The sequence below is a fragment of the Herpailurus yagouaroundi genome, unplaced genomic scaffold (genome assembly GCF_014898765.1).
Source record: "Herpailurus yagouaroundi ecotype Mexico unplaced genomic scaffold, PumYag 162, whole genome shotgun sequence".
NCBI classification, from domain to species: domain Eukaryota; kingdom Metazoa; phylum Chordata; class Mammalia; order Carnivora; family Felidae; genus Herpailurus; species Herpailurus yagouaroundi.
This window is the reverse complement of record NW_024412403.1, coordinates 29,430,198-29,453,793: the sequence shown is the minus strand read 5'-3', so window position 1 is coordinate 29,453,793 and position 23,596 is coordinate 29,430,198. Positions and strand designations below refer to the sequence as shown.

Here is a 23,596-nt window from a genome sequence, read left to right as displayed (position 1 = left end):
CATAAAAACGATGAAAAAAAACACACAAAGAAAAAGTGTTTAGGTTTCTGCCATAGTATTTCTCTACCTGAAGTTGTTTGCCTCGTGCTATTGTGGTTGGCTATAGTGTATTCATTATGTTATAACCTGCGAGCCTTCCCCAGCTAATTTGGAACGGTGTTTCGTATCTTGATTCACTGTTCTCTATTATTGCATCTTGTTCATTTTCTTCATATCACTGTACATTTTGTAGTTATTTATTTTCTTGTGGGTCTCTCCCACTAGTGTATAATTCAGTGAAGACAAGAACAATTCACTACAGTCCCAGCACCTACCAGAATGCCTGGCACATAGAAAGTAGTCAGTGCTTGTGAAACACATGATAAAGAGCGGCACCTGGGTGGCTCAGTGGGCTAAGCGCCCAACTCTTGATTTTGGCTCAGGTCATGATCTCACGGTTCATGAGGTGGAGCCCAACATCCAGTTCAGTACTGATAATGTGCAGTTTGCTTAGGATTTTCTCTCCTCCTCTTTCTCTGCCCTTGCCCCGTGCTGTCTGTCTCTCTCTCTCAAAATAAATAAGTAAACTGGAAAAAAAAAAAAGAATTAAGACATGATAAATAAAGCAGTGAGGATTTGAAGAAATTCTCTGGAAAATATTTGGAAATTTCTCTTGGCTCAATGATGAGCATACAACTTTGGGATCAAACAAAAACGATCACAAATAAATTGTTACCATAAAAATGAGTAGACTTATAGCTTCTCTCATACATTCGCAAATCCCTAGTTATTTGAGGTAAAAGGAAAGGGTATTATATTGCTATAGTGGAAAAACAAACACAAAGAATCCTGGATTCAAGGCAATCTAATACTTTGCCCTGGTTTTCTTTCTAACTGGAGTCGTAGGAAAGTCATTGCACTTTCCCCTGGCCTCCTGGTCTCCTCCTCTGTGACATAGTGGATTTGGAATAAATCCTTAGAACCTCGAGATCTTTTCTAATATTGCTTTATTTTTAATTTCTCTAGTGTTGATTTTTTAACTTTTGTAATACAGTCTAAAGCAGAGCAACTTGCACTTGCTTTTAATACATGGAATTAATAAGTGACCTAATACTATTTAGACTATTATTTGTGAAAATATATAAAAGAAATTTCATTTAAAATGGAGTCAGAAAAAAAAAAATAATAAAACGGAGTCAGGGGCACTGAAAGGGATGCTGTCATGCACTATAACTCAATGTAAGAAGGGTACCTCATCCCAAATGGAAGAAATTTACTTTTCATACCGCATCAACAGGAAGAATTTCTCTTTGCCCATCAATAGTCCAGCCAATGAGAAACTGCCGCACTCAGCCAATGAAAAGCCATCACCACCCTGAACTCAGCAAAACAGCCCCTCCCAGCTTCCTCCTTTCTTCTATGAAAGCAAGCCCCTCTCTTGTGTTCTCCGGACTTGCCTACGGTTTGCCAAAGTTTGCTTGTCCCGAATTGCAATTCCTCTGCTATTCTTGAATTAACTCATTTGGCTAGTAAAATAACTGGCTCTTTTGTTTTTTAAGGTCAACATGTTCTTCTAACTCCACTTAGCTATTAGGAAGAACGCGGGGCTGAAAAAGTTGGCAATTTTCTCTATACTGTCAGATTCTGAGGTCTGAGGTCTGAGTTTCATAGAGAAAAAACCTGTGCATACTTGATAGAAATTAACCAAGATATTCTAACCTGAAAAACGTTTGATTCTCCCTGTCAAAATCAATACCTGCCCTTTCCTTTTGCTGCTAAATGCCATTGTTGTGATTTGTGTGGAAATTCTGAAGAAATTTGGTTATGTTTACTACTGGGGGAAAAAATAGTAGCCATGTTCAATAAAGAATAAAGCCATCAACTCCAAATGACAGACCTGCATGTGGGGTTCCCTGTAAACCCAGTAGAAGAAAGCCAAGTTCACCTTTAATAGACGGCCGTCTGTTGGCAGAGTCCTTTGGAAAGTTGTTCTATCTGCCCCTCTAAAGTCATGTTTGGAATCGTGATCTGGTGGCTGATTGTTTAAATAAAACTTGTCAAGGTTTATACTCTTTGAGATGTGCTGGTCTCCAGTTCCCTCCCACTTTCCTACTCACAGTGACACACTCAAAAGCAGTCTCAATTCTTGCATCTTAATATTTTACAGGTTCTCTTCGTGGAGTAAATCCAATCATTCCTTCAAATACTCTCATTCCCATGTGGATAAGGAAATCTGGAAAGGCAGCCTCATAATTCTGCTCACTGGCTGTGCTTTACATTTCTGGTTTCCCATGTCAGCTGGGCCCTAGCCTTTGGACTTTTTAGATATGGCTGTAAATGTAATGTGATTGCAATGTTTACTGAGTACTTAACCGCATGCTAGGTTCTGTGCCCAACATTTTAATTTAGATTCTAATTCAGATTCTAATTTAGTACTTTTGGTGCCCTGTGAGGTAAAAATTAGGCTGAAAAGCTGAGGCTAAGAAACAAGAAGCTAAGTAACTTGCCTTGTTTCACACAGGTCACAAATGCAAACTGAAATTCTAGCCCAGTTCTCACGCTCAAGCCTTGTTTTCAACCCGGTCCTCAGCAATCTCCTCCTCTCTTATTCTGATAATGAGCCATGGAAGTACAAAGCATGTGCTGAAGAATTATATGTCTATTTAAAAACACATCTGCCTAATGGAGAAACATCCCTCATTTAACGTTTATTTTTGTCTACTTTAAAAACTAATGCATGTTTGCTATACAGAATTTTGAAAATATATAAATATGCACAATAAAAATCTTTCATAATCTCACTATCCCATGGGGACCACTATTAACACTGCTTATTTGCAAACAGCAAATAATTTAACATTTTTAAATGACAATAATTTAACTAATTACGTATACTTTATAGTTGCTGTCACATAGGGGCTATATCCTTTAAAAGTTGTATAATTATATAATTATATTGTTAGCATGTTCAGATGTTAACTTTTATCATAAATATCATGACATAATATTGCATCATGTGGATGTATATGTGTTAACTCAAAGGTTGTCCTATTGCTATACTTTAATTTTTCCTTGCTCGAAATATATAAATAATGACCCAGTGAAAATATTTATCAATAAAACATTCAATTTCATTGGTGTTTATTCCCTTGGGGTGGAATGTGAATCATTAGGAAATTCTCTTATTTAAAATTAAATTTTTTTTAAAATTTTTTTTAACGTTTATTTATTTTTGAGACAGAGACAGACAGAGCATGAACGGGGGAGGGGCAGAGAGAGAGGGAGACACAGAATCGGAAACAGGCTCCAGGCTCTGAGCCATCAGCCCAGAGCCCGACGAGGGGCTCAAACTCACGGACCGTGAGATCGTGACCTGAGCTGAAGTCAGATGCTTAACCGACTGAGCCACCCAGGCACCCCTAAAATTAAATTTTAAATATAGTGTAAATTCTCTTCAGACCTCTCCTGAATGATAGTCTTGCTATGCACCACGGATGAATAATTAGTCTTAGGACCTTGTCTTTTTTCACTTGTCTTCCTCACTTTGTAAATATTTGGACCCATAAGGCAAAAGTAATCCCGGGTAAAACTGCTGGCTCCCCAGGACAAAAGAATGTAGGAAAGCCAAGCCAAGTCCAAGTAGTCACTGCTTTCTTTACCATTGTGTGTCCCAGTAAATTACAGTGTGTGTGTGTACAAATATTAAATCTTGACCCTTGAGTATGTATTTCTAGTATTTTGTGTGATGAAATTCTAAGTTGCACAAAGAACTTCTGCTACATGACAAAGTATGATAGTAGCTTTCAGGAAAAACACTTATACAACGGTCTAAACTGAAGCTGAATTGACACTGTATCACAGAACACCATTTTTACATGAAAGAATGATTGAAGACAAACTATGGTTATTCAGACTTGGATACCTGGCAGAATTTGTTCAACAGTAAATAGAGCGAATCTATCATTGCAAGGAATATAACTGACAGTGTTTGTTGCCAATGAAAAATTCAAGGTTTTTAGAGAAAGTTGTATTTTTCCACTACCAGTATTCACCATTATGAGCTTGACAGCTTTCCAATACTTAAAAAATTTTTTGCTGAAGTTGGTGATATCAATAAGCTTTTTTGGATATTGCATTATGATATGTGTCAACATTTGGAATATATTCATAACTCAGTTATTCATACTGAGTTATTCATAACTCATCATACAGTTATAAAATCATACAGTTATAAAAGATTCATTCAAAATGCAAGATAGACCAATGAATTTTAATGTAGCACAAAAGGTTTGCTGATAGGGTTTCAGGTTCTACATTGCAACTAACTTTTAAGAAACTAGCAGAAGTTTGCTGTTATTATCAGACAAATATCCGGGACTACCTGAAGAGCAACTAAATTAGTCCACCTCTTCCAACTATAATGTGTGTGAAGTGAGATTTTCTTCATCTACTTCAATCAAAAGCATACATCGTAATAGACTGAATACAGAAGGAGGCATGGGAGTCCCACCATCTTTTACTAAACCAGGCACTAAAATGTAAAACCATGCCAGTATTCCTAGAAAAAAAAAAAAACAAAAAACAACAAAAAAAACTTTGTTCTTTAAATATAGCTATTTTTCATAAATAATATATCATTAATGAAAACAGGTAATGGGTTATTGTTAGCTTTAAATAAATTAATAAGTCAAAAATTTTAAAGTCTCATTTTAATTTCTAATGTAGTGAATATTCCTAGAGATCCTCCATATACGCAAAAGTTATTTAAGTACTCAGTAATTTTGGAGTATGTAAAGGGTTTCTGAATCCAAAAAGTTAGAGCTCTCTTGATCTAAGAGAAATTCATACACCAGTCTTCCGAGAGAGAGATTCTTCACAGCACTGACCATGGGAGCAAGGAATTGGAGTGAGCCTATAGCTTGTTCACTAGGCAATTAGTTAAGTAATAATCATCACAATAATTTATGTAATATATACCATGTGTTCTTGCTGTTCTAAGTGCTTTACTTATTACACGATTGAATTGTGTAATGCTTACCACGAATCTATGAAGAAGGCATTGCTATTACTTCCATTTTATAGATGGGAAAGTGAGCTCTGAGATGTTAAATGACTTGCTGTTAAATAGTGGCGCTGGACTTTAACCTGAAGTCTTACCTCACAGTCTACACGCTTAATGACATTCAATTGTAAATTGTAGTGTTTACAGAGAACAAAGCACCATGGAGAAGTCAGGAACAGCAGGTGAGTATCGCACAGCCTCACGTGGGTAGATCCTCTACAAAGAATAAGTTAAAAAATATGGGGGGAGGGAAGGAATTGTATTGCAATTGCGATGACTTGTAGGAAAATGCCATTTGTATACTTCCATGTTATTCCAGATAAATGACTTATGGTGGCTAATAAATGTACAGGAAAAAGAACCAGTGGGGAAATATCAATGAAACAAAATAAAATAAAAATGGCCCTTCACAAAATGGTGGTAGTATGCCATGAACTGAATAGTATTGTTTATTCAATTTTTAATGGCAAGGTTAAAAAAAACAATGAAAATAACATCTACTCCATACCACCCCCTTCCCATTAAAACATAAACTATGATTGTCTTGAGGAAAATAATTCTCCCCTGTCGGCCACAGCGCCAAACACTTGCCCAGATAACTATGGGAAACAGGCAGCTCTTTCTTTCAGCCTTATTTCTAATCAGCCTCATTTCTAATCAGCCTCAGAGATTCTGATCCTAATCTATGAAGCTCTCAACAAGAAAGGATAGGTGTGTGCCTAGAGCACTTCTAAAGTAGAACAGAATCCCTGGAAGGAAAAGAACCCGAAAATGAGTCTTTTCAGCAAGCTAAAAAAATTGAATACTATGACATGAAACGTGTCCCACCCATTACTAAATCCATATGCCCTTTTATTCCCTCTCTCCATGATTTTCTTTTTGCTGAGAAGGAAATATTTATTTTATAATTCAGTTAGTGTGAGAGTTCAGTGATAGAATGCTAACTTTGTGGCAATGTTTAGTTTATGTCAAGGTCATTTTTTTCATACTTTCTGTTGCCTAGGTAAATCTAAATATTTTACTGTTTTTTTTTTTAAGTATTGAAGCAATGAAAATTGTCATTCCTTTCTTAAAAACCTCTCATGCCTTCCATCTCATTAGCGCAGTCTTACTGTACATACCTCCTTCAAAATAGAGAATCTTGGCATTAAAATACGATTCTGGGGGCTCCCAGGGATTTTCCCCCAATTCCTTTGAGTGGAGACAGTATTACTCCAGTTTCCCAACACACCTATAGCCCTGATGTTTACTAAATTACCTTGGGGACCTCTCTCCTCCCACTGATCAGTAAACTGTGTGTCTCTATAGAGCTGAGTATGTGTAGAAATCTGTCTGCTTTCAGTTGCTAGAACCAGCTTTTTCTGAGGGGACTGATTCCAAGAAGAGGAAGGAAAACAAACGTTGAATTTAAAGCCTGAGCTATTTTTAGGCCTCTTCTTCCTGGCTTACCTCCTTTATGGCACAGGTCCAAACTTCCTTCTTTCCTTGTATCTGAAAAGCAAGGACTAGCTCTACAAGAAGATCTTGCACGTGGAATCCACACAGTGAGCAGTTTCAAAGTACAGATGGAGAAAGGGCCCCTCAGGCTGAGGCTGCTCAATATGAGATATCCCCAGATTGGCACATGAGTTTGTGTAAAGTTCTGGAAGAAGTGAGACAAAGTTTCTAAGTCCTGAGCTGCGATCTCATTTCTTCATAGACACATTTGTTTTAAAGTAAAATCTGTCACTTCCTCTTTGCATAGGGCCAGACAAACGTGGTCCAAAGAGAGGAAGAAAGCCAAATGAATCTTTTCTATGACAAATCATTTAGTCTAACCCTTATGTAGAAATTATCTGGTTCCTCACAGTTTGACTCATTCTATGAGCAGACTAAAACTTCCCCCAGGTATCATCTGTGGGCCTTTTTCTCTTGGAAGCTGGCTCTCTCCAATGCTAAATCTCATTCCTTCTATTTACCTGTAACATTAATTTCAAGAAGCAGACTGAATTTTCCTTTGTCCTGAAATATAATTACCCATCCTTGTAAAATCATCACACTGCCTTATCTTTACCCCATTATTCAGAATGTCTAAAATTTCTTCCCCTTGGGGCGCTTGGCTGGCTTAGCCAGTGAAGCAAGACTCTCTATCGCAAGGTGGTGAGATCGAGCCCTACCTGGGGATGGAGCCTACTTTAAAAAATAAAAATAAATAAAATTGCTCATTCTTCTGTCGCTTCAGGGTCTAAGTTAATTGAAACAAAATATTTCCTCAGACCAATGACACATCTCAGGGATCAGCAAATCTTCCTCAAAGTATTGCGTACACCAGACTTCTTCTTTTTTAAAAATGTTTTATTTTTTTATTTTGAACGAGCAAGCACAAGTCGAGGAGGGGCAAAGGGAGAGAGGGAGAGAGAGAGAGAGAGAGAGAGAGAGAGGGAGAGAGAATTCCAAGCAGGATCCTCCCTGTCAGTGCAGAGCTGACCCTAGACTCAATGTCACCAACTAGGAGATCATGGCCTGAGACCAGCAAGAGAGTGATGCTTAACTGACAGAGCCACCCAGGTGCCCCTACAGCAGTATGTCTTTATACAAGGCTCCCTGTTCCTTAATAGTTATTGAAACTCAAAATGCCATCCTTAACATTATATTCCCTTTTATATGTCTTGTATCTCGTTTAGCTCTTTGCTAGTTCTAGTTACTGGGGAGTTTTTCATTTATTATGTTGCTTTATACTTAATTTGAAGAAAAAAATTTGGATTCCATATACTCCTATGGTTTTCTAATAGTAAGGGAAGCATTTCATGTGTTTCTATTTTAAAACCAGTCCAATAAAATTCACTTCATACAATTCTACTGACACCTGTTGTCCTTAACAGTTTCCTGTAGGAGACAACTGCAATATTCTGTTTACAAACAAAATTTCTCCCCTCATCCCAGGGAGAAATGAGCTTTGTGCTCTATCATGAAGAAACACTGATTTTCTAACAGAGCAATCCTGCAGCTCCAAGAGTGGAGACCTACAAAGTGCAAACTCCCCCGGAGGCAGATCTTAGTACCCTACAGAAGGTCCCGCCTCTCCTTCCGCCCCTACCTCCTACTCCGACCCCCCTGCCTGCTCCACCCCGCGCCCGCCTCCCGCCCCCTGCCGGTCGCCCGGGGCGCGCTCGCGGGAAGGGTCGGGTCCGGGCACGGCGACTGCCAACTAGGTCTGGGCTGAGTGCGCGCGTCCTTCCACCTTGTAGGCGCCGGACTGACCGACCCCAGCGGAGAGGGGTGACAGCCTCGGTGCCTCTCTCCGCCTCCCGTCGTCGCCAGGCGCCCGAGGACCATGTTCTCCGGCCCGCGGAGGTGGGGCGCCCGCGGCGACTACGAGCGGGTCCCAGAGGGGCCTGAGGCGCAGGTAATGCTTATTGGTCCTGCGGGGAGAGGCGGGCGGTCTCTCGGCCACTCTCGATGGGGAAAGGGAGTTGGGGAGGGGAGAGCCTCCTTTTAAGACGCTGAAACGCGAAGTGATGGTTTAGAGCCGTGTTTTAGCCGTAATCACACACGAGACACACACACACACACACACGCGAGGGCAGTCTTGAGAGCGGCAGTCGAGGAGGCTGCTGGAGGAGAGAAAGGCATCTTTGTTTGAAGGAATGAATAACTCCCCCGAAGTAAACAGAAACAAGCATTTGAGAAAAGAACGAGTGGACCTGGCATCGCTGAAGGAGTAGAGGTTGGAATTAGAATTCTGCAAGCGGTGGCAGACCCCATTGAAGCCGCAGGAGAGACTCGGGATAAATAATGCTGTGTTAACCGACCGTTTGGGGAGACTGAGGTTGGGGCAACCCAGAAACTGCGGACACTGAACTGTGCCTTACTCTGCCCCCATGATAACACGTGCTTCTTCCACAATAGGAGTCACGTGCTAGGGCAGAAGTACAGGGAAATGAACCCGCACTTGTGTCTTAGGAGGAATTTCCTTAACAAAAAATTCCACTTGTTTTACTTTTCACCACTATAGGAGACAAGTCTTAGAAATAGCCCCTAACGTAAGTAGTTCTGTAATTCTAAAGAGAAGGAGGAGGAGGAGGAGAAGAAGAAGGAGGAGGAGGAGGAGGAGAAGGAGAAGGAAGAGGGGAGATATTTCAGATCCAGGTGATCTTGTTCTACTCCTGGTTTTTGTTAGTGACTCCAAGTGTCAAATATATATGACGATACTGTTCTGATTACATATGAAATGAAACTATAAACTTCTTTAAAGGTAAAGCAAATTATATGGAAAGTATTCTTTTAAAAGTTTATAAAACATAAATGTTGAATAAATCGCGTAAAAATATGAAAGAGCTCCACCAGGACAATACACCTTTTTTATTTGTTAGGCTTAAAGTGGGAAACGGGTTTAACATCACTAATACAACTACAGAGGTGGCAGTAAATCACACACTTGTAGGGAGGGAATTTATAAAACAAATAATTCTCTTACCCCAAATTCCAGTCAGTTCTTCCCATAGGATTCCATCAATGTTTATATCTTTGACTATTATTCAATCTGGATAGCTTTGTGGACCAGGAATCCATTTAGGTAAGATTGAAAATACTAGTTTTAATTGCATTTTCTTTTTGTTATTTCTGTGATGTCAAATTGAAAAAAAAAAAAGTTAAAGGTTTCAAAGCATATTGAAAACCTTTTATGATTAATTACATTCTATTAAAACGACTTGATATTTTTGACATAATAGATCTCAGATAAGAATACTACCTACTTATAAACTAAGAACATGGCTTTGTTTTAATATTTATGTATTTATTTTGAGAGAGAGAGAGAGAGAGAGGAGAGGGAGAATCCCAAGCAGGGTCCCTGCTGACAGTGCCAGTGAACAGTGTAATCATGACTTGAGCCAAAAATCGACAGTTGGATGCTTAATTGACTGAGCCACGCAGGCACCCCAAGAATATGACTACCTGATAGAGTCTACGGTTGGCATGGTGACTTATGAATAGAATGCTTCTAAATATTTTTCTTGCAGTGATTAGTGGCCATTCATTCATTCCTCCAAAACATGTTTGTTATGAGGTAGTCTCTGGGCTGAAACTGAAAATATAAAGATAAATCAAATATGGTTTTCTGTCTTTCAGAGCAATTAAGTCTAGCAGGAGAGAAGAAACTGTGAGCAAATGATTAGTCAGGAAACAGTGAGGGTAAATTCAGTGAAGACTGAAGCCCTTTAAATCCTTCGTGAAGACTATGTTGAGATTGCTATGGTAACCCAGAACAACAATATAAGCCTTGAAGGCTGGGATGGGAGGAAAGTAATTATCAAAGTAAATCTTTTTTCTTCCTTCCTTCCTTCCTTCCTTCCTTCCTTCCTTCCTTCCTTCTTTCTTTTCTCTTTCTTTCTTTCTTTCTTTCTTTCTTTCTTTCTTTCTTTCTTTTTGAAGGCAATAAATCTTAAATAGGATTGAAGTACAAGTGAGAATTAGCCAGAAGTGAAGTAGAAGGATGTGGGCAGGAGGAAGGGTATCTCTAAGCATCAGCAAAAGCCTGTAACAGGTAGAGTTGAGAGTGTGGAATTATGGCTGGGAGATAGAGCGAACTAAGTAGATTAGATCCAATCGCTTAAACTTCTTAGCTGGAGGATCTTCAGGTAAGTTTCTTAAACTCTAGGTCTTTGTTTTGTCTTCTGTAAAATGGGGATGACAAAAATGGTCTCACCACAAAGACATGTTATAGTTAATGAGATAATATACTTTGTACAGAATCTGGCACATAATAATTGATTAAGGAACCAATTCTTTTTGATTTCTGGATGTTTTCCCTTCTCCATGAAGCTGTACTTCCACCTCTGCTTAATTTCCTCCACCAATTCCAGAACTCTCCTCCAGTATCTAAAAGAGAGCTCCTGAAGCTAGGGGTTATGAGATATCGTTAAATGTAGCAGTCACACAAACCATATCTTCATTGGCCATATCTGAAGATTGAACCCAAGGAGATTGAAAGCAACACGCTGCATTAATCCTGGACCCTGACTATGCTGTGGTCTCATGGTCTGAATACTTCCTGTTCTTCTATCATAATCCAGAAATAACAGGACCTCTATTTAGTTGAAATTGCCCTTAAGTCAGAAATGTTAAGGTATGTTTATGGAATTCCTGCTATATGCCCAATGGTAGATAAGTACAGTACATAAGAAAATGGCTTAGAAAACAAAGGCCTGTACTAGGCTTGGGTAGATGAGGAAAATGGGAAAGATTTGGGGTAAATAGATCTGCAGCCCAAAAATACTGTCAGAGTGAGGGTAAGTGAGTTAGAAGGACTGAGAAATGCTTAGGAGAGGATAGGAGGAAATCAGAACACTGAAAGATACTTTAAGAATTGTTCTGTCTTAGTTTTCTAAATTTTTTTTTTCAACGTTTATTTATTTTTGGGATAGAGAGGGACAGAGCATGAATGGGGGAGGGGCAGAGAGAGAGGGAGACACAGAATCGGAAACAGGCTCCAGGCTCCGAGCCATCAGCCCAGAGCCTGACGCGGGGCTCGAACTCACGGACCGCGAGATCGTGACCTGGCTGCAGTCGGACGCTTAACCGACTGTGCCACCCAGGCGCTCCTGTCTTAGTTTTCTATATAGATGTTGCTTTGTGGCAATATATCAATAATGAACTCAGTGACACCTGTGCTATGAATTCAGTAAGTATTTATTAAAAACTCATTCATACGTTCTTGGTGCTTGGTAAGGCTTATTACCTTCACCAGATATTTTACCTGTTTACTGTTTATTTTCTGGGAGGTAAATATGCTTGGAATTCACTGTGATAAGTTCAGTGTAAGATGCCTGGCCCACATCTAAGGAGTCTGTTTAACAGAGGACTCAAAGGACCTCATAGGAGATGCTTTCCCATGGACAGTGGGCCTAGACAGAAAGTTAAATCAAATACTGAGTTCTTGGTCTGCTAAAATAACCCTCTCTAGAAGCTTTGTAAGACATGGGTGCTGAAACCAACCACCTTTTTTTTTTTTTTTTTAATTAGCTCATGATTCTCTGATCAGTTGGAACATGACCTAGTTTGGGTCAGCTTGACTGATCTCTGCTGAACTGTTTTAAGCACTACTGCCAGCTGGAGGGTTGAATGGTGACTGGGTAGTCTACTCATATGTCTGGCAGTTTCCAAGCCAGGATGACAGACAGATGAGCACCTCAACTCTCTTCTCCGGGGTCTCTCATCCATTAGCAGGCCAGCTTAGGATCAGACACGTGGTGCACTCAGGGTTCTGAGCACACCAAGCCTCTTGGGGCTTAGAATTGGAGCTCTCTTTGTGTCACTCTTGATCAAAATAAGAAGCAACACCAGCTCAGATTCAAGGGGTGGAAAATGGAGTCTACCTCTTGATGGGAAAAGCTGCTAAGAATGTGTAGCCATTTTCAATCTGCCACAGACATACATGTGTCTTGGATGTGAATAAAATCTTTTCATTGGTGGTAAATGATCAAATTGGCAACTCCCTGTGAAAGAAAATGTGCTTCCAGGTTAATTGAAGAATTTTCAGAATGTTTTCCACAATAATATGTGCACTTATTTTCCAAATGATACGTTTGGTAATAGTAGTGATGATGATATCATAGATCACAGGAGTGAGTGGTTGTTTTGGGCCACAGTGTGATGATGACTGTTTACATTTGTCATTGCATTTACTTTTGCAACAGTAATATCAAGGTAGATAGCAATTGAGTAAATTATATATATCTTCAATGATTTATAGTATGTCATTTGCTACAACTCAGAGAGCAGATTTGGAATAAATAATGTTCTCACCTCTATACTCAGGACATTTTGCTGTACAGGATAGAATTTTGGCACTCACTCCTTCTAGGATAAGAATTTTTTAAAAACATGGTAAACACTTTATGTATGAAATCAGAACCGGATTAGAGAGGATGTATGATAAAATTGTTAAATATGGGACAGTTTCTAATAATGAGCTTGACTGTGGTGATCAGTTTTACTTTTTAAAATATAGACATTGATGCTGACTCTAAAAATATAAAATGATTACTTTTGAGGCCTTCTTTGTTAAAACTTTCTTTTGGTTGAACTCACCAGATCAACAGGAAGGAATTTATGGAAATGTTATAACTTCCCAAAATAATATGTAATGGTGATAAATAGATAATTGTTTATGTATTTATACATTTATACAAAAATATGTAATTAAACACACAGAAGTAAACCAAATGACTATTAGTCTCTTATTTTTCTATTTTCCAGAAAAAGACAAAGCTATCTTTAATTTAGTGGATAAAATATTTTAAATTTAGCTTATATATATATATATATACACATATATATATGTATCTTCACATATATACACAGTCATAGAAATTTGAGGATATATATATACACACACAGAGAGAGAATGAGAAGTAGAAATATCAGAAATGATTTTCCTTTCCTACATGTTTTTTTTGCTGTGAAAACGAGTCATAATGATAATTTTGGGAGAAATCTTAAAATGCTTGTAGTCTATCCACCATTCTAATATCTTAATTTTATTCCTTAAGGATCATGATATGAACATAGCTGCGATTGTTAGTAAATGAAATTATTTCATGTGTACTTTTCCACCTGCTGACAAAGATATTTCAAATATAAAGTAAAGGCATATTCTTCACAGACTACTTGTTGTATTTTTCTTTCTAGAAATGCAATCCAGAGAAAAGTGCTTCATTCTTCAGTCGGATGACATATTCCTGGTTTAGCAGGTAGGAATTTTACTAATTTGTATGTAACATACTACCCTAAGGAAGATTCCAAGGGAAACGACACCTAAATGTTATTCCTCTAATCTAAGCATGAATATATTTTTTTTAATGTTTATTTATTTCTGAGAGAGAGAGAGAGAGAGAGAGAGAGAGAGAGAGAGCAGGGGAGGAGCAGAGAAAGAGGGAGACACAGAATCTGAAGCAGGCTCCAGGCTCTGAGCTGTCAGCACAGAGCCCTATGCAGGGCTCGAACTCAAAAACCGCAAGATCATGACCTGTGCTGAAGTCGGACACTCAACTAATTGAGCCACCTAGATGTTCCAGCATGAATATTTTTATAGAATGACTTTGTGAAGATTTTTTCTCAGAGAAAACATTTTATTATAGGGGCGCCTGGGTGGCTCAGTCGGTTGAGCGTCTGACTTCGGCTCAGGTCAGGATCTCGCAGTTTGTGAGTTTGAACCCCGTGTCGGGCTCTGTGCTGACAGCTCAGACACTGCTGTGTCTCCCTCTCTCTCTGCCCCTCCCCCGTTCATGCTCTGTCTCTCTCTGTCTCAAAAATAAATAAACGTTAAAAAAATTAAAAAAAAAAAAAGAAAACATTTTATTATAGAGAAACCACAGATAGTATCATAGAAAGTGGTTCACAGAGAAGATTGCTAATAGTCCTGCAATATGGCTGTCCCTTTATAGGATTTGTATCATATTAGCACTGTGGAGGGGCAGAGAGTTGGATTTTTTTTTTTTATTATCCAGTATATATGTGTATATAATTTCACTTAATTCTCCCCCAAGTCTTATGAGATAGGCATTTACAGATGAGAAAATTGAAAATTGAAACTTAAGGAGGGGAAGTAACTTGTCCATTGATACCCAGGAAGAAGCACACCAACTTGGTGTTAGAAGTCAGATTCTTTGAGTCCGTGTTTCATGCTTTTTTTTTTTTCATTTTGTTATTCTACTCTTTACTAGGAATACTCCCACAAATGTTTGAGGTCTATCTATCTATATCACAAGCTCAATTTGAGCTTTTATATATGTATATATATCATATATATGTTATAAAATATTATATGTATTATATATTATAGACATTATATATATACATTATATATTATAAAATATAACTATTATATAGTTATAATGTATATAACTATTATATAGTTATATATAACTACTATATATATTACTAATTACTTAATTACTATTACTAATTACTAAAACACATACACAGTCATTTTTATAAGACATATAATGTGATTTATCTCACAGAGTAATTCATCTAGAATTCAAACAAGAGCAGAGCTGACTTTTTCTAATTTTATAAATTCAGAAGCTTTCTTTAGAAATGTATTTTTCCCCCATAACAGAAAAGTCATGATCATAGGAAACTAAATTTATTATCTTAACTTTATGCCCCTTGTTCAATAGTTAATAGAAACAAAATTTCCCAATTTGATGTACAAATATGCTCTCATGATTCTCATAGATGAATCCTTAAAGAAACAGAAAAGGTTGATTGTGTGCCAGATACCCTGCATTATGCTAACCTTTCAAAATGCAGAGAAAAGTGACCTAGTTCCTATCATCTAGGAATTTGTAGTAGATTTAGAAAGATTAAAAGGTGCTCTTTCAATTACCCAAAAAGGCAAAAGGCAATATAAGCATTATAAAGAAACACAAATTTCAGGAGCGCCATGTAAGCGCATTTGCGCAGTTAGGGAATGTTTTGTAAGTAATTCATGCTTTTAACTCAACATTTGACAATGTGTAAGATGAAGCCAAGTGGCATTCCAAATTGAGCAAATACTGCATGCAAACCAGAGGCAAGAGTGAACTGACCCCTCCCCCATTGCAGCCAGTTGATGTGGCAAGAGATCAAACTGAAAGAACATTTCATAAAGAGTTTTCTAAGTCATTCCAAAGATAATGAGAAGCCACTGAAGAATTTTAAATAGAGAGTAATGTATTCGTGTTTGCGCTTCAGAAAATCACCTTTGCAGTTGTGTGGATATGGTATGTACCAGATGAAAATGGAGATAGAGGGAATGGTTAGAAGGTTCTTCAATTATCCTGGTAGATTTATGGCTAAAGTTTGAACTATCGTAATGATAAAGAGGATGAAGAGGAAGGGACAGATTCAAAAGCTAATTAGTAATGTTGATTAGATAAGGAAATTGAAGAACTGGGAAGAATGTTAATCATTTTTTGGCTCAGATAACTGTCAGATTTAGCTGTGACAAAAAACTTTATGTTCAGTTTAGAGAAGCGTCAATTTAAGATGTCTAACTCATTCCCATAAAAAGTATTAAATAGGTGTTTGGATATATAAGCTTTTGATCTATGAATACGGATTTGGGAGTCATTGACTATATGTCAGTAGTGGAAGCCATGAGCATGAATAAGATCATCCAGAAAGAGAGTTTATTGAACGGGATGAACAAATGGAACATTGAGATTCCTCAGTATTTAAATGGTAAAAGGAGTGGTAATCCAACAAGAAAGCTAAGGAAAGACATTCAGAGTGTAAGAGACAAACAAAAGAAAGAGTGTGTTTGAAAGCTAAGGAAACTGTCAAAAAAGGAGGACAATAAGGTGGTCAGTAGTGCCTAATGCTGAAGAGGGGTAAATTAAAAAAAAAAAAGAATTGAGTATTCTTTATTGAATTTATCATTGTAAAGTTCATTGGTGATTTTTATGAAAGCAGTGTAAATAGAGAACTGGTATACTTGGTGAGCAAATAATTGGGCAGAAGCATATAATTGGGTTGGGTTATAAGAATTCCAAGTTAACACAAATCTATGAATCACTTAAGGAGGATGGCAAAAATTTTACACCAACATACTACGTTAAATTATACATATACACTATAAAAAAAGAAAGGTTAAATAAGAATTATGTAAATGTGGGCTATTTATACTTAATGATTTTTTGTTCATGTTTATTTTCCAAACCTGAGTTATATTTCATTCGTGTCTTGAGAGAAAGAGTGAGGTCTATTCTGGCTTTAAAAGTTTCAGACTGTCAGTTTTAAGTCACAGAAAATATCACAGAATTTAAATAATGCAAATAAAATTAATTTTAAGTAACTGTACTTTTAAAACTTAATTATCAAACTATAAAAACTATATGTATTTGTTTTAAATATTATGAATACCATTTTATGAAGCCTAAAATATGAAGCTGAAATTAAACTTAATATGCAGGATAAGGCACAACAAACTTTAAAATATGGCACCTCAATATCTGTCACTATCTTAGATCAGTCAAACCAATAAGATGTAATTGTTGAATATAACATTTATTTTCTGTTCAAATTTAACATCTTAGACCTAGATAGGAAATATTTTTATAGCATGCTCCTATCTGGAACTGTCATTGGCATGAATCTAATTTGATTTCTTATCTGGTAATTAAACAGTAGCAGCTGAAACATAGCTATTGTTTAAGAGAATGCCTTTTTGAAGACAGTGGCTAATTGTGTTCTCAGATCTGTTCTTTGAGTTACAGAATAAAATCAGAAATTATTTCCTAGGCCAAATTCAAGCTCCCATAATTATATGAATAATTCAATTAAAATGTGCTCAGATGATACAAATAATTAGGGAATTATATGCTTATGAGCCTTAATTCCTAAGGCAGAATTTGTAGAGTGGTTTTGATGATCAAATAATTATGAAGCCTTTATTAGCAAATATAATCTGTCATCAGTGTATAATAATCATTGTCATAGAATAATCCCCTTGACATACACGGAAAACTCTAGTTAAAGTTTTTACCGGTCACAATTGAATCACTATTTTAACCAGGGATACACTATTCAGTCTGCCCTACCTTTTCCTCACATATTAATAAAACTTGTACACTGCCTGACTTTGTCCTATCCTACAACTGTTGGACAGACTGACTTTTTGCCTTCTCCTGTGACACAATCACCGCTTTCCAGAAATATTTAAAAAGGTGATTAACAGTAGTGAACTTGATAATTCGATTGTATATCTATACTTTCCACGCTTTCTGGTATTACACATCTACAAAATTTACCTTTCATCTCATCTTCCTGGCCTACTGCTACTGGTTTGCTGCTCTTAACATCAGTTGGATGAGATGTGTACTCACACTTGTTAATGTCAAATATACTCAGAATTCTAAGATAACAATATTGAAAACAGAGTGGAAATATTACACTTAACGGCATTGTCTGCCTATGGTCACGTTAGCACCGGTTTATGTCACATTTAAAAAACTCTGACCAGGCTCTGGAGTTCCTGGTGTTTAACCGCCTGTAAACACGGGAAATTAATATTGCTCTGCCTGCTTCAGAGAGTTGTGAGTATCAAATTCATTGAACTGAATGACCTTTGAAAAGCACTATCAGTGTAAAACATACAAGATGCATGCAGGAACCTTATTACCACTTAGGAATCAAGTCCTTAAGTTTATGGGACCCAGTCCAGGCTACATTCCACTATCGGGAGGGTCAGCTGTTGGTCCTTGTTGCCTCCCTAAGAGCTGCCTCATCATTGGATTTAAAGAAGCACTGCTTCCTCTTTTCCTGGATGCTTACGTGTGGTAGAAAGATGAGCCAGGGTGATGAGCATACTTAAATGTACAGAAGAGAGCAAAAGAGAAGGAAGAAGCACACACCTGGGAAAAGGGAAGTCACGGTGGTTAAACAACTGAGCCATGTGCATCACAATCAATTCAGTGTAAGTGTCACTTTTAGATGCTGCATTATTTGGAGACTCAGCATGAAAGCCAGGGGTCACTTATCCCTGTGCTCCAAAACCGCTGAGTTTTGCATGGTTCTAACTCAAAATGCTGAGGCAGTAAATGTTATTAAAATGCTTTTGTGAAAATCAATGCAATCTTATTTTGAAAATGAATATTTATTTTGTGGAATGGAAGAGAAAGGCTTAATATGACTTAAAAGTAGTTTATTGCTTAATATGGTTTTGAAACTGCAGTGCAGGAAAATGTCCAGCATATTTGAGCCAACAGAAACGTGATTACAGAAGGTCCTTTCTTATTACATTTAAACCTTTTTGTTAAATATGAACTGTAATATGATATTATATAGTGTAATAAAAGTAACATTGAATCCCGTGGAGACTCTGGTTACCACAGAGTTTAAATCCATCTCAGGGTCAATCAATAATAGAGATTGTTCAGTAATAATGACAGTGAAGCAGTCCCAATTTGGGATAGTGTAACACCATGTTATGGTTTCTTGGACTAATAAGGTACTTTATAATGGAAAGAACAGAAACTATTGAGTCAGAAGGCCTGAGTTTAAATGTGGGTTTAATTTCTTACTGAACAAGTCATGTCACCAAGCTCATAAACTGAGTATATCTGAACCTAGGAACATGTTTTGCCTCAAGCAACACAATAGCCAGATAATTATAGCTTAAACAAATAGGTATTTATTTTTTTATGTTACTGAGAAGAACGCTGGGAATAAGCTGATGAACTACCTCAGAAATGTTACAAAGGGCCCAGAGTTTTTCTTTCTACTTCCCATCCTTATTATTTGGCTTTTCGCCCATGGTGAAAAAGATGGCTTCTCTATATCAGAGCATTATGCCTTCAGTGCAGGCAGGAAGGAAGAAGGGGAAGGGAAAAGGAGGCAAGACATTTTCTCCTCTCGAAGTGGGAGCCTTCTTTTGGAAAAGAAAGTTCTCCTCAGCAGACTGAGTTGTATTGTTAATGCCAAGCAAAATGTTGTCAGATTACCAGGACTGCTTTAGACTGATCATAATTATGACTCTGGCTGAGATAAGGACTTATCCTGAGTTCAAGAGATTTTCACCTGAATAAGTATCAAGATTCCTGGTAGTAGGAAGATGATGGGGCAGAAGGATGGCTGTGAGGTAAGTATAATTTATTGTCTGCCACAACATCTGTGGTGTAACTAGATCATGCATCCTAGTTTGCCTGGGACAGTTCTAATTTAGACCTGTTGTTCTTGCGTAATTTATTCACAGTCTCCCTTGGGGCAAGTTCATTGAATGGGGGAGAGTGGAAGTGCTGAGACTAGCAGTCATTTGTCACACTTCTTAAGGCATGGGCTCAGAAATGACACTGTCACTTTGGCTCATAGTCTATTGGTCAAAATAGGTCATATGGCCAAGGCTGATGTTTATGGGGCACAAACAGGTACTCCACATCTAGTTGGACAATTTGTAAAGTCAAATGGCAAAGGGTATGTATATAATGTCCCGGTGGAATAGGAGAAGTTGCAGATGCAGAGGTTCTGGATCCATTTCTCCTCTTATTCAAGACTAAAAAGCAGTTAGTTTGGGGTTTTGGAGTGAATACACCTTACTGTGAATGTTAACTATTTAAATTTCAGTAAGGTAGGTAAGTAGTAGGTAACTCCAATATGAAATGAGTAAATTTACTGTTTCACTAAATAAATGGATGTCCCAATAATTCTAAAAGCTACAAATGATTATTACACATTGTTCAACTGTAGGGTAAGTTGTATGACTTTCCAAAATACAGTCTAATCATTCCATCCTGATTAAAAAAATAATTTATAAATCAAAGAATAAAATAAATGCATGAAAAATTATTTTTAAGTTGATTATTAGTTTTGCTGAATTGTTTACCTTACTCTTTCATTTTTAGAATAATTCTTTTAGGATATAAGAAACCTTTGGAAAGAGAAGATCTTTTTGAACTAAATGAAAGTGATTCTTCCTATATTGTGTGTCCCATCTTTGAAAAACAATGGAGGAAGGAAGTTTTAAGGAATCAAGAGAGGCAAGAAATAAAGGTAATTAATTCTTTTTTTTTAATGTTTTTGTTTATTTTTGAGACAGAGAGAGACAGAGCGTGAGTGGGTTAGGGACAGAGAGAGAGGGAGACACAGAATTGGAAGCAGGCTCCAGGCTCTGAGCTGTCAGCACAGAGCCTGACATGGGGCTCGAACTCATGGACTGTGAGATCATGACCTGAGCTGAAGTTGGACGCTCAACCGACTGAGCCACCCAGGCGCCCCAAGGTAATTAATTCTTAAATCTTAAGGACCTAATTACTACCTAAAACTAGAAAAAGCTTCTTCCAAATGTGAGATATTATTATTAATTTAGAAAGTTCCTAAAACATGTGAAATGACAAGCCATTTTCATAAGTACAATTGATTTTTATTGCAACTAATTTATGTCATAAAATTATTCAGCATCTCCTCCCTTTAATATCAAGAACAATGTGTTGATATGTTATCTTTGGCTTTTCACCAGTATCTTTTGCTCAACTATCATGGCAAAGATGGTTTCTATATCTCATGGCCTCATATCTATTGGTCCAAGTAAGTAATATGGCAACCATGGCCAAAGTTTATGGTGCAGGGGCAGGTACTCCATATCTTGTATCACATATGCACACATATCTCCTCTTTAGAATTCCCAAAAAGAAAATATAATTTGAAGATAAAACTCTATTTATATTAATTATTTTAATGAAAGTTTCAACATTCACAAAAGTAATAAAATACAACTATTTCTCTTGTACATTTATACCCCATGATATAAGTAATATCAGGCATTCTGGAGACATACTTTACCAATGATACGGGTCATATTTTCAAGTTTAACTGAATTTATCCCTTTCTTATTACTTTATTATTTTTGTTTTATTTATTTATTTATTTATTTATTTATTTATTTATTTATATTTTTTGAGAGGGAGAGAAAGAGAGAGAGCATGAGTGGGGGTGCAGGGGCAGAAGGAGAGGGAAAGAGAATCTTAAGCAGGCTCCATGTGGAGCCCCATGCAGTGTTCAATCTCATGACTGTGAAACCACGACTTGAGTTGAAATCAGTAGTCGAACACTTACTGGGTGACTGAGCCACCCAGATTATCTTTGGGTTACATTACTAATTTTATGGTTGGTTTATATATATATTTCATTTTTACTTGTATTTGCTCTGTCCAATTTTCTCATGGTTTCTTATTTTCTTTCATTATGTAGGCATCCTTTCATAAAGAGGCACGTGCCAGGAAACCATCTCTGCTCTATGCATTGTGGAACACCTTTAAGTTTGTCCTGATTCAAGTTGCTTTATTCAAAGTGTTTGCTGATATTTTGTCCTTCACTAGCCCACTCATAATGAAGTAAGTTGTAGTCTTTTCTTTTTTTTTTTTTACTCTCTCTACAGTTAAATGATAAGCAAATGATAAGCAAGTGTTTCACTCTAAGAGTTGTACTAAAAAAGAGTAGGAAGAGACCTTATTGCAAATTTTACTTAGGATATGGACATTCTGTTAGCTTTGACATTCACACAAATGTGAATGATGATAATATAGTCAATATTTACTGAAGCCAACTGTGTACTACACACTGTTCTAAATTCTTTATATTAATTATCTTATTCAGTCTTTACAACCATCCTATGAGATAGGAAGTATTATTACAATCATTATCATGATGCAGAAACAGAGAGGTTTAAGTAATTTGCCTAACTTCACAGAGCTAGAAAATGCCAGAGTTATGACTAAAATCTAGGAACTCTGTTTTAGATGTATATTCAGAAAATGAAATGATATATATGAAGGAAAAACAAATTTTTTTATTGACCTATAATAATATTTTTGTATTGAATACATTTCCAGGTTGTTGGAGTTTTTAAGAACTATTCAATTCATGAAAACAGAATTAATCCTTAGTTACTTGACTCTTAGATAATGTCCAGGCTTGTATTTTGTCCGGTATTTATTGAGTACTTACTACACGCTACTGTGCTTGATTGACCCTAGGGGTAGACAAAAGTCAAAAAGTCCCTGCTCTGATGACACTCAGAGGGGTGAGACAAATAGTAAACAAATGAATAAATATAGGTGATATTAAGAAATAATCAGTGTTAAGGACAAAGTATTCAACAAGGAGAGGTAGGAAATGCCTCTCTAGGGAGATCGAAGTGCTATGTTAATTTAAAGAAGTTAGGGAAGATACTAGTGATAAGGTGACATTTGAACAAAGTCCTGAAGGAAGTTAGAGAGGAAGCCAAGACCCTATCTATTGCAAATAGGAAGAACAAGAAGGGCAAGAGCCTTGAGGCAGGTGCATGCTTGGTGTCTTTGAGGACTCATGGGAGATAAGTGAGGCTAGAACAAAGAATTGGAGAAGAAATCAGAAGTAAGAAAGGTCTGGGAATGAACAAGATTTTAAAGGAACTTATGGAATATGGTGGGGGAAATAGGCTTTTATTCTGTGTTAAGAGGGAAAACGTTGGAAATTTTGAGCAGGAATTGATATGATTAGACCTAAGTTTTATAGGGATCACTCTGCTGCTATGCAGAAAATAATATAAAAAGGAGGAAAAGTAAAAGTATCACCAGTTGAAATACTGAGATAATCCAGGCAAAAGTCAGTGGTGGCTTCAGCTAGGTTGTAGCAACGAAGGTGATAAGAAGTAGTTAGATTCTGGCTCTATTTTAAAGGTAGAGTCAACATCATATACTGATGGATTGAATGTAAGTTGAGAGAGGGGAGGAATCAAGGATGCCTTCAGAGTTTTTGGTTGAAGTCACAAGGTAAATGAGACACCATTTACTGAGATATAGAAGGCTCAGGAAAGAGTAGAGTGGTGTGGGGTTTCCTTTTGGACTTGCTAAATTTGAAATACATATTAGCCATTTTGCAGGAAAGAATGAACTGACTGACTGCTGTCCTTTGGAAAGCCTGACTGCTATTCTTTGGAAGGTCTGCTTAGAGGGGTGACTTTTGGTAGGGAACTGGAACTTGCATTTCAGGAGGGTTCCTGCTACCATAACTGTTAACAGTGGCTCAGTACGTCCAAACTGCTTAACAATCAAT

General features: G+C 37.2%; 1 protein-coding gene across 5 annotated transcripts in view; it reads left to right on the top strand.

Annotated features, from left to right (window-relative positions):
- Window positions 1-8,173: 8,173 nt before the first annotated feature.
- LOC121036081 (multidrug resistance-associated protein 1-like) overlaps window positions 8,174-23,596 on the top strand; it is an 89,102-nt gene continuing 73,679 nt past the window's right edge. For 3 of the 5 annotated variants that reach the window (XM_040484173.1, XM_040484174.1, XM_040484170.1), the window contains exons 1-4: window positions 8,175-8,426; window positions 13,712-13,773; window positions 20,407-20,554; window positions 21,752-21,894. In XM_040484173.1, the coding sequence (XP_040340107.1) occupies window positions 8,355-8,426; window positions 13,712-13,773; window positions 20,407-20,554; window positions 21,752-21,894 (425 nt within the window). In that variant the 5' untranslated portion in view covers window positions 8,175-8,354. Of the gene's footprint in view, window positions 8,427-13,711; window positions 13,774-19,504; window positions 19,647-20,406; window positions 20,555-21,751; window positions 21,895-23,596 lie in introns of those variants that run through there. The other 2 variants (XM_040484171.1, XM_040484172.1) reach the window with 2 other exon arrangements.